Source organism: Ixodes scapularis, unplaced genomic scaffold, assembly GCF_016920785.2.
Source record: "Ixodes scapularis isolate PalLabHiFi unplaced genomic scaffold, ASM1692078v2 PGA_scaffold10__122_contigs__length_95168666, whole genome shotgun sequence".
NCBI classification, from domain to species: Eukaryota; Metazoa; Arthropoda; class Arachnida; order Ixodida; family Ixodidae; genus Ixodes; species Ixodes scapularis.
In genome coordinates, this window is record NW_024609836.1 from 53994068 (window position 1) to 54006097 (window position 12030).

The 12030-nt window shown below is 41.4% G+C and overlaps 1 protein-coding gene across 1 annotated transcript; it reads right to left on the reverse strand.

Annotated features, from left to right (window-relative positions):
• Positions 1 to 436: 436 nt before the first annotated feature.
• On the reverse strand, positions 437 to 11179 carry LOC121048261. Its single transcript, XM_042288795.1, has 5 exons — positions 10898 to 11179; positions 9602 to 9659; positions 7301 to 7369; positions 4608 to 4670; positions 437 to 964 (listed from the first exon to the last, which is right to left on the reverse strand). Exons 2-5 carry the CDS (start codon positions 9645 to 9647, stop codon positions 819 to 821), a joined length of 324 nt encoding a protein of 107 aa, XP_042144729.1. The 5' UTR covers positions 9648 to 9659; positions 10898 to 11179; the 3' UTR covers positions 437 to 818.
• Between the last annotated feature and the right edge of the window lie 851 nt (positions 11180 to 12030).

Genomic DNA, 12030 nt, shown 5'->3' on the forward strand with positions numbered 1-12030 from the left:
TCGTTGCTTTATCTTTTGGCAGTTGCTCCTGCTGATCGAGAGTTCGCGCAGCCGAGATGCATTATTGAACGACGATCTCGCGTTTGTGGCCTAGTAGTGGAATTGTCGTACAGGTGTGTAACATGACAAAAGCTGGGGAGCACTAAATAAAGCGAAACAAAAGCCAAATGAAAACAGATAAGTATAGACTATGTCAATACATTAAAAATAAACAGAGCTATACCTTTCGAGCGGAAAAGAAATTGGCCAGAGAAGATCACTATGGGCGCATGCCATTCCTAGTGATCGAGATATGGGAACCGGGACTCGTAGGTGGTTGCCTGCGATCAGCGTCATAGCAAGTCGCGGGCCGCATGCTGCCCGCGTGCCGCGTATTTGAGACCACTGGTATAATTAATATAATATAGCATAAAAACAAAAAAAGGACGCTGAAGTCATTAGAAAGAGGAGCCGTTTTGCACCGGCTTTGTATTTATTTCGTTGATGTTACAAAAAATGAAAAAAAAAAAAACAAGGACGGATTGGACTGATTTTGGGGAGCGATCGGCGTATTCACGAAGCCGCCATAACTTCAGTTCATCTCGAGCCAGGCGGTAGTGCACGAGACTTCAAGTGCCACCTCGGGCTCTACACGCTCAGAGTTCCAGCGAGGTTGTCGCTCTGTTTTATCGGTCTATTTTATGGTAAAAAGAAAAAACGTGCTTCGAAATGACATGACAAGCTTTTGTTTTGACATCTTGAAAAGAGAGCTCCAAAAACTTAATTCGAAAAAAAAAAGCCTGGATGAAAAGTTTACTTGACGTACTCATGATGATTTTTTAACCAGGTCTAAAAAAACGCCCGATGACAGGAATGCGTTGTATGATGAAATTGAAGATTTCTAGCGGCACTGTTATGGGAGCCAATGCCAGAGACTTAAAAAAGCTGACTATACTTTCAATGAAGCCGGCATTATCCGCCCTCCCTGCAATTAGAAGCGAGAATAAATCAATACATTAGATAATGAGTTTCACAGGCAATAAAAAAAGACACAGTTTACGAAATCGTCTAGACAATGATTTTGAAGCTATTTCGTTCATATATTTTCAAATATAATTTTTTTAACAAAAGTGTTGAATTGAGTCTGACGTCTATCCTTTGCATTTTAATGTCTGGAAACAATAAAAAAAATATTTGACGTTGGCTCGTTTTTTTTTTTTTTTTAAATGTAGGTATCGAACTTTTTTTGTGACTTTTAATTATACTTCTTAATTTTACATTGTCACTCACATTGTGGACGACTTGTTCTTCATAGTAACTTAAAAACATGATTATGCTTATGATAGTTTAATTGTCTCTGGCAAATCCAGAAGCTGTGGCAAATATACTAAACATTAACCAACACCAAAACTGTCGCAAACGCAGCTGAGTAGTTTATTTTAAATGCGCTACTAAAATGACATCTGAAAAAACAAAACAAAAAGAAAACACCCAGTAAACTGTTTGGGCGATAGCCAATATCTTCTTTAAGCAACTTAGCATAGGCTTAGATGTCCTTGTTCAGTTTTGATAGCAGCTATGACTGACATCGTGCTTCGTTTCTAATCTACTAAAAATATGAAGGTTCCAAAATACATGAGTGAGATGCGTTCGAAACACCGTGCTAGTCCAGAGGACTAGCACAGTGTTTCTATCCAGAGGAACTAGAAATTAACTGCGCCTAGTGTTCTCTGTCTATAAGTGTTGGTAAATTAAGAAAATGTCAAACATTAATGTTTTGGCTGAATAATTGCTAAAGAATCGTTGTACACAAAGTTATACTTTTATGCATTTGTACTGTTCGTGTAAATATGCCTATTGTTCAGCGATACTTTGTTATTTTAAAACGTATTGCTAAAAAATTAAGTTATGGAAGAAAAAAGTAATTTCGATTTTAAATAGTTTCAAAACTTTCAAATCCCTAAGTGCTAAAGGGTCTTTGAATATTTTGTTTACTTTAGCATATATTCTTAGTGCAATACATAAGTATCGCCCGTACGTGTTCTTATAAGTATTAGTTTTGAGTACTCCATAATTAAGTATAAAACATTTGATTCACTTTAAAAACAAAGCTGGGGAGAAGCTTAAGCTTCGCCTTTAAAGTGGAACGCGGTAGTGCTATTGGGCCCCGTTCGCAAAGCGTTCTCATTAAACCCACGCTGGTTCCCAACCCGTGCAACGAACTTAAATGTAAAGAAGTTCAGTGGACTAGCAGAGATACTTCAATCTCGGCTACGCAACAAATTTAAAATGATTTTGAAATTCCAAAATATCCCGAGATAAAATGTCTGACTCCTGAATAGGCGTGGCGATATTTACAAAGCGCAATATATTTATTTATTTACTTATTTATTTATAGAGCCTGCCAACAGCTTGGGCATATTACGATAGTGCACGAAAAAATATTCAGAACACAATTCGCTGCCAAAACACAGGATAAGGAGAGTGGAATGCTCATCTTGAACCACAAAAGAATAGAATTGAAAATGACAGCAAATAATTTGTCAAGATAATTAAAGAAGCTCTGAATGCGAACTAGCGGGGACGAACAATACATCAGGCTGATGGCGTATGTGTGACTGGCGCGAAAATGTCTCACAGGAACGTTAATCTGGATGTGAGACATTATAACTGAGCAGTCATAATACGTATGCTACCACTTGGTAACCACTTCCTCGTCTACATATTAGGTGACCACTTTACCATGTAGATTTTAACTTAGTCAAACGATAAGAAAGCGCAACGCCCACACGTATAATATGATGAAGGTAGTTGAAATAACATATAGATTGATGTTTTGTATTAGGAGAGCTTAGCTTGCTACTTCATAAAAAACACTTTTACACGTTGTATGGAAACCCTACTGCACAACATGCGACTCTGTTTGTATTAAACCTCCCACACAACGAAAATTACGATATTAAAACTGCAATCAAACCCCTAGCTTCGCTATGTGTTCGAAACGTCTGCTGTGTTGAGAAATACGGGAAGTTTGATGCTGCAGTTATTTGTGGTGAAACTATATGACAGCTCCGCTTTATGTAGATTACAACCCCCGTTATGATCACGTCAGGATTTACGATAGCCTCGATTACATCTCTATTAGAAGCTGCCCTCGTGTTCACGACTCTCGTTTGTGGCAGCGGGATCTTGAGGAAACAAAGAAATCCTGGAGAGGTGCTGGAGGCGCATGCTATCGAAAAAGCTGGCGCGGGGCACTGCGTCAGCCAACCTTCTGTTTATCTTCACAAAAAAGAGATAGATTTTGTAGATGACTGGTGAGCGACACGCCATTGGTTGTTTCGGCGTCGTTTGACTGTGTGGTGTTTTCTTGCTTGAGCCTTTTTTAATAAAACTTCAGTTGATAGTCAGCGCTTGTCCTGTGCTCTTCTCTCGTCGTCTTCGTCTTTTTGCGCGCTGTTTTCCAATTTCAGAAGACATTTAAGAGCCCGCCTTCCCTTGAAGCTGCGAGTGGTCACAGTTTGCTCATATAATTTTCCGCAAAAAGAACGATATGTCACTGAGCTGGTGAGCAGCCACCGTATCACCGACACGACGTTTACGAGAATGCAAGTTCAACCTTCGTGTCGGCGAACATTGAGGAAGTTTTCCTCTTCTGCAAACTATTTGGCAAACTGTAAATGATAAATATAGGGAATACGACGAACTCTATGTACCTACATTCTGCTTCCTCAAGTGTCTATGCACAGAACCCTATAAACAATGATAATACCGTAAGACCAAACCAAGATAGGTCAATCGGCAATCCCTAAAAAATTCGCAACCGAATCACTTTATGAACCTCTTGAAAAACATTACAAAAAATTCACTTTTATTGTTTTTATGTTTAAGAGGCGTTGAATGTGTGCGCGCAGTGTAATAATCTTTGCAACGTCTCCATGTATATTTATCAGCGCAATGGACCTTGCTTTTCGTTCACATACTCCGCCTCTCGTGAAATGACACACCGATGCAGTACGCATCAATATTTCAAAGTGGCGTATATGTTCATATTAGTCTAGGCCACATTTGGGTTTTATTTTTGTTGTCTTATGGAAAACACAAGATAGACGACGTTCAGGAAGTATTTTAATATAATCTTCAAATCTAAGAGAAAAAAAAATCAGTTTATTCAAAAGATTCGAGACAAGACAATACCTTATCAGAAATATCCGTCTTATGAAGTCGTGATGACTTCCTACTTTCGTAAACTAAATGAAACAATTATATTTACATCAACTTAACTAGTGCAACTTAATCGATCAATCTACTGTAATATTCATGGCATTACATTACCATCTCCATACTTCAATTCAAACAGAGTTAAGCACCAAGCGGAAAAATATTGGAAGCGGAATATGAATGTGTACTAACGACTGCAACATATGTAAAGGGTGAAGAAAGATTATTTTGTGTGGTAGATGTAATATAGAGAATTTTGTTCAGCATTTTTAAGAATACGTTTCAAGGAATGGCAACTGCCTAGAACATCCCTATAATTGAATTTACTCTTTACCATTAGTGTACTTGATGACGAAGCCAATATTAGGCATCGTTACAGAATTAGGAGCCGAAATGACGTTCCTTACCCTCCTCCGTCTCGACCCGGCCTTCCACTGCATCATGCTTGAAGCTCATGGGACCTGCAAACTCTGCCGGAAATAATAAAGAGTATATTATTTATAAACTGTAAGAAACGTCGAGGTACATGGTAAGATGTAATGGCTAAAACATCGATTCTGATAGAGACATTGGTTGGGAAAAATCGGCTTCTGCACCAAATTGAAATGCTCGTATAAGATGTATTCATTGTGCATGTTCCCTTGGAAAATGTCACTGAGTAGTTCCGTACCTATAGAAAATGTGAACACCATCCCGGTAAATTTTCACAAGGGACGCCGATGCAGACGGTTGAGTCGCGCCGAGATGTGCGTTTTTGGCGCTACTATAAAAAAGCTTCGCGACATTTTACGGAAAGCAAGAGAGGTCTGTGCCAGGTTTGTTCAATTTCGGATGGTTTTCTCTTGATTGGATCCGGCGTTAACCTCACCGTGCGTGAAAATAAAGTTACACGAATATTATTTCCAACATGATGGTCCTCCGTCGTTATGGAATTTCGCAATAGCTGCACGTGGTTCCACCTCTAGAGAGCAGCACCAAACGTACTTCTTTGAAGGCTGGATCGTTTCCATCGGCACACGTCGGTAAAATGTCTAAGAATCCTTATAATTTTTTGCTGGAATGGAGCTGCACGTTATAATTTCTAAACGGAGCTGAACCAGTAAAATACATGTGCGAGAAAAAGTTAAGCTTGCAATGTGCAGGACTGGTGTTTCCGGCTCACTCTAATGCGATTCTCGCTATTTATGCCAAGTACAATTCAAATTGGCTTATACCAAAACTACGCTTATCACAAACATGCAGACAACAATCAAACCTCAGACCCCAAATGTCATCGTAGGTTATTGCAGAGGACTTGGCTGCTGTTTCCTTTATCACGGATATCTTAGTTATATTAATAGCGAAATATCGTGAACAGTGGAGTATCTTAATCGTGAACCGTGGAGGCATTGAGTGAATAAAGTATGTTAAGAAAAACGAATACAACTTATTCTCAACCTTACAAAAAACCCTGTCTGCATAATAGCACGGTCCTCAGATTAACCACTTACTGGCCTGGAAACTTCGGTGGTTTTCGGCTTGTGTAAATTTTGTCACCACAAGCGGCGCGGCGTAGGAGAAAAAACAAAACAACAAAGTTCGTAAAAAAAGTAAACAAATTGTAAATATTTTTTTTTCACAAATCTGATGTAGTTTTTTAGGCAGTATTTCAAGTATTCAGAAACAATATTCCCCCAAGGTCTTTTACAAAGATAGCGTTTCCAGTCGTCCATATTTTTTATGAATCCGTGTAGTTTTACAAGAAGTAGACACATCCAGAAACCTTCTCCCCAATGGCCTTTACGATCCCGCGTCCATCCTTTAAGTTTTCGAAGCGATCTGGTCGGTTGTGTACTATCGTTGGCAGCGCGGCTTTGCCGATTTCATTTTTCTTCAAGGAAAGCTTTCATGCAGCGTAATCGATAGATTCCAAACCAGGTAATCTAAGGACCAGGGTAATCGTAATAAGAGTACTGTCCTGGAATGTGGAGTATGAATTGTAAAGCAGGTAAAACAGTTCTTAGGTCCTTAAAGCCCGAAAAGCCAAGGTTGAGACATACCTTGTCTATTTTGCTCAAAGTCTGAGTATCTTGGACCTAACTGGCCAAACAAGTTCCAAAGCTAGCCCTCACTCAGTGGCGTAGTGACAGGAGGGCGGGGGAGGGACCTGGGTTCCGGTTACCAAGTGTTCCAGTCACTTGCGTGTATGTGTGTGTGTGGGGGATGGGGGAACCCGCCCCTGCCCTCCCCGCTTTACTAGTTGCAATCTCGTCGGAAAGTGAAAAAGGAGGGGAGGAGGGGGGCTAGACTACGAAAGACCTAAGTGTCCCCGGGTGCCAAATGGCTTATCTATGCCCCTGCCTTCACTGCTCGTAGTTTGGCTGTAATCTGACGTCTTTAGTTATTAACTGCCAAACGAGTGCCAGAGTTAAAGTTCACTTCTGGTTGTTGGGTTTTCATGTATCAACTTTGGCCTAAATTGCCAGTCAAGTGCCAGATTTAGACTTCACTGCTGGTTCTTAAGACCGTACGTGCAGTGGAATGCGAACTTGTTTTTTCGTAGGGGGACGAACCAGACCTCCCCCCCCCCCCCCCCCCCCCCCAGGGCCGGGGTGGTGCCCTTGGCATGCCTTCGGCGCCGCCGGCCAGTGTTTGCCCTGCCCAGTAGCGGCTGTTTCAGGGGGGGAAGGGCAAAACACATGCCTTGCCCCCCACTCTGAGAACTGGGGGGAAGGGGGGGGGGGGGGAAGGCAAGTGCCCCCTTGCCCCCCCCCCCCCCCGCCCCCCGCACCCCGGGTTGGTACGCGCATGCGTACGTGGAATTTTTGCCTTAAGTCTGGCACTTAAAAATTCTGTGGCCATCCCCATAAAAAAAGACAGAAACGCCAAAAAAAGTGGTTTACCACTAACTCCTTGGAGCGAAAACCGTATTATGCTCAAGTTACGCCTCTAAAATCGGTAACCTTTGTACCAAGTTAGGCGTTCCTCCGTCGTGCTACCGGGGAAGTAATTGGACTTTCACTGAATGTTTGCAGAGAACATAGATTACATATTAATTTGAGTGCAATTGAGGAGGAAGACCGCATCATGCATTTAGAGGCTTGGGAAGGCCTATCCTTACCTGCTTCCTTGTCGACCCTTCCATCGACCCCTTCATGATTATGGGTCATTGGTGCTGCTGTCGCAAAAGCTGTCGTGAATTAATAAGAACACCAAGTTATACATACGCCATTCTTTAGGACCCGACATATTTTTCTCGCAGCTCAGGCGTACATAAGACAAGCAGCCTTTCAAAGAAGCAGCCGAGATCACTACTTTGACTGGTTTACTAATGAAACTCCTTTGATTATTAATAATTATAATACTAATAATAAAAACTTTTTTTTGCACTTAAAGTACACATATGAAAATAAACCCGCCAAAGCCTCATTGGGACTGTCTGGCAGCGTCTGGTAGTCAACAAACGGGACACACACACACACAAATGAGAATTAGAAACGAAACCAAAACTAACGTCAACAAGGGGAGGGGAGGGGGTTATACCTTAATGTTTTTCAGCACTTTCCTCAGTTTATACCAAACCCAACCTAACTGCCCACCTCCCTTACATATTAGCTAATGCGAGTGCCTCTTCTAAATTATGTTGAATCGATTAAACCAGTTAGACATCTCCCTAAGTACCTCTTCGACGTTCCCCACCGCAAAGGCCATTTGGCAAACCATCCAACATGACCTCACCCTCAAAACAGTCGGTAGCATGAAAGCCCGCCCGACTTTTGTTTTGTTGAAATGTAGTATATTTCGTTTGGTTTATGCTCAACGAGGGACCGTAGTGTGTGTACGCCAATAATATGAAGTGAGAATAAGCTCACAGTCCTTAAATTTGTCAATGTTGTACTTATCCAGCCCTTCTAAAACGCATGCGCATTAAAAAAAAAAAAAAACTTAGATTCGCGGTGTAGCTGCGTTAATTATTTAAATTAAAAAGAAGCAAAGTAAGGACGGGTGATTGTGAATTTGTCATGATGGTATCATGTGACAAGAGAGCCTAACACAAAAAAAGAAAACTGAACACGACTCGAAAGAGGCACTTTTCATATAGTTTCATGTCTTACCTTCAAATGACATAATCCTGATTTTTTGTACATTGATCGCAAAGAAAAAGAAGTCACTTATGGTGCCAAACACGAACCGCTTCTTAACCCCCCCCCCCCCCCCCCCCCCCTCCGCCGGGGCTTTCCAGACACCCTTTCCCTACTCTGCTCCTTCTCCCTCTCCTCTCGAACTAATACTCTGGACTCCTTCCCCCTCATGAATGCCCCGGGATTTTGGTGGAGTGGCTCACTCCCCCATTCCCTCATTCCCCCATTCCACCCTTCTAGCGGGCCCTGGTCGCTCGCATCCAATCGACAATTAAGAGACCCGAATAAGACATTTTGTTAGCACCGGATGGGACGTCACTTTGGCGATAATGTCTTAGCACACAGAAGAGCCTAGATATATCGTGCGATTAGAATAATCCTATTTTTATTTTATTTTGCGTTTATTTTAGAATAAAATATGTTTGCCCATATTTTACTAGAAATATTCCTGGTTGTTTCGTTTACTTGGATGAATCTTTATTCCTGCACTAAAGATGAGAAAAATTGAAGCTACCGATGATGTATGCCTGATTTTCGCAGCAAAGATGTTTTGGTGTAAAATCATCAAAAACAAAATGACAATGAAGGTAACTGATGAGTTGCTTTAACGTCGTGTATGGACAACAAAACTAGGAACATTATGACTGATTGAATATATGAGACATTAGTTACAAAATAGCTACTTTGTATCATAAAAATATAAAGAAAAAATGTCTAAAACCTCGGGACCTTCACGCTTTTGGATCGTAACGCCATTATTTTCATAAGAAGCTACGGTATGATAAATAATTCTTTACGCGTGGATATATTACAAGGTAAGATCATAATGAGTACGTACATCTCGATAAATATTTTTGACCATAATTCATATGGTGTCAGTGTCCTTTCAGGTAACATACTTAAGTTTTGTGTGCATAGAAGTAGTTTTTAATGTCAGGTTTAACCTTGTGAGGTGGAAGTAAAATTATTATTATATTAGGGCCGCAGCGGCAGCAATCAGTCGGAGTCTTAGTTGAATTCGCTATGTAAATTACCAATCTGGTGTGAAAGACCATGGCTCTGGTGCGTTTTAGCGAACTATATTTAATTATGCGCGTTGTTTCTAATTTCTGTACGGCCGAGGTAAACATGAATTTTATTAAATGACCTCGACAAATAGATTATTGTTAACAAATACAGAGGACCTTGATTGTTTATGGACCCTTCGAAGATAATTGCACCGTGACTGGTCAGTTAAACAAAATAACATATTCAACATAATGAACTATACTCAGCCTTACCGACTAGCGCCAGGATAGACAGGAAATAAATTCCAAGATGTTTCATTTTTGCGGCCGTCTGTAAAAAAGGGTGACGCACACAAGGAATGAATTCACCCTGTGAGGAAGTTGCCGTGGTTCACACCCAACCAGGAAGAACAACACAAAGCCAAAATTTCGAAAATAAGGAACTGCTTCTAATGTTAGGTGGACAGGACTATCAGTGCCATGGAAGTTTTTGGCATGTGGCTCTTCTTGGCGAGCCTTCGCACAGATAGCCCCGTCAGGTGCTCTGTGGCTGATGCATTTTAGTAATCGGTGCAGCGCTCCCTTTGTACGTTGCCTTCCACCGCACCCGCTCTACATGGCGTTGCGTGGCGCTGCGAGAACCAGGCGAGTTCCCTGGTGGCCGCTGACACTTTCGCCGTCGGAGCACCCTCGACCCTTTATCTTGGATAGCTGACAAGAATGAATGGATGTATTTGCGTGCGTAATTATTCGGCAAATCGTCGAGACATTTTTTTTAGATAAGCCAGTTTTTGCTTTTGCGATATATTGAAGTCTTTTTGTACATTATTATCTCGTTCATATGGACACCTCCATTCCCCCAAAAAAAGCGTCCATAATGTGAGCTGTCTATAATAACGAAACAAAAACACGTGTATTTATACTCAATTCGTCCCCGAAAACTTTGTTCATATAGCGGGGTATCCGTATTAACGGGATTCATATTTGCGAGAGATGGCGGTGTATTGCTTTGTAAAATTAGGAATAATTCAGGCTAACGAAATGTCATATAGAAGCCAGCAGAACCTTGAAAAAATGTTACCCTGACTTTTTGTGGAGGTACATTATATGTTTGAGGAGAAAGGCCGGCAAAATGATCGTAAACTAACGTATGGAACCTGCTTCTCTTGGTTGAATTCGCGGGCGTAATTATTCAAATAGAAACGATGCAGTTTCCACCCGCGTTTGGGTAAGTGCACAACTTACATCTCGCTAAATATCATATTTTCCTGGAGCTCCAGAAGTGCCTTGCAATTGTGGAGGTCAGTGTTTTATATTTATCTTGGCTTAACCTGAGATTCGCCTCCAAGCTTGGTTTCTTAGTGGTCACGTGGTTGCGTAATTAATTTATTTACCGTCTCGAAAAATAAAGTGTGATATTTGCTAATATTTATGTCGAAAATTGGAAACATCCGTATGAATTCACTCAGCGAGAAATACAAAAGAAACAACAACGACACAGCAGTTGCATGGTGGAAGGGCAGGGCGCGTGAGTATGAATAAAAAAGGTTGATGGTGAATGGAACTCACCGAATCTTCGCCAGAGAAAGCGGCAGTTCACGAGTGGATATGAACAGCAATACCTGAAGCCTTTATACTAATCACAAACCTTTGACAGATGTGCTCTTGTCACCCAGGTTGGAGCGTAAAAGATAATTACCAATATTTTAATTGGTGTAATTATGAAAAAAAAGTACTGCTTGCAGTAAGCGACATAATGAAATGTGCCGGCAAACATAAAAAAAAAAATATTGACACAGCGGGGAAAAAATAATGGGTTGATGCAATTGGAGCGTTTTTTTATTACGAAATGACACCGCATTCTGCAGGCCCATTGTTGTTTCGGAGAAAACAGATGTGGGGCATGCGCAATAGGTTTGTGCGGCTAAATTGTCGCCACGGATGCGCGGCGCCACTCTTCCCTCTGACGAGGCGCGCCCATACTTGCTAGGCGTACGCGGAGCAGTTTGAGAAGTAATCCATTCGTCTTTTAAGTAATTTTGTAATTTCCACGTTACTTCCTTGCGGTAGTAATTTCTAATGTAATTTCGTCACAAATATTTGTAACGGATAACTTTAATTACTCGTTACTTGGAACAAAATTACTAACAAAATACCGGAACAGGAACAATACAAGCAGAGAAAAGAATAACAGAAAAGAGAACACGATCGGTTTTTTTGACCGGTGAATAGGACCACTAGAAAAGCGTGCAAGGTATATAGATACCAATATGCGAAACACGAAGATCAACAAAGACAACGCCCAGGAGGCGTTGTCTTTTTGATTTCTCAGCGGAGGTAGACACTTCTACTGAGCATCCGCACCGCTATAGCTTTGTCTGCAGAATTCTAGGAATGATTTCTGGTCGCCATAAGCTGGTGGGATGGCAGGTGTGGTTGCAGCTTTCGCTGTCTTGTCATCTTAAGGCCCATGCACACACTTGCCACCGAGTAGTACCGGCTGAGATTAGACCAATTTTTAAGCCTCTTGCGACGGTTTAGGACCGAATACGCAGCGGCGGAACTGGTTCTAAGCTGCCGCAAGAGGCTTAAAAACCGGCCTTGTCTTAGCCAGCCCTAGTCGGTCGCAAGAGTGGGAACATGCCTTTACAGGTGAACGGAGTGCACCTTCATTCATTCTCTCAAATACATTATTTTAGGGA

What these genes read in the sequence shown, in the direction of transcription:
- LOC121048261 (XM_042288795.1), bottom strand. Translation starts at nt 9,647, where the DNA reads ATGAAACATCTTGGAATTTATTTCCTGTCTATCCTGGCGCTAGTCG. An exon ending in AAGGGTCGACAAGGAAGCAG is followed by an intron (nt 4,671 to 7,300) that starts GTAAGGATAGGC and finishes TATTTCCGGCAG; the next exon opens with AGTTTGCAGGTCCCATGAGC. An exon ending in CCGGGTCGAGACGGAGGAGG is followed by an intron (nt 965 to 4,607) that starts GTAAGGAACGTC and finishes TTCTAATTGCAG; the next exon opens with GGAGGGCGGATAATGCCGGC.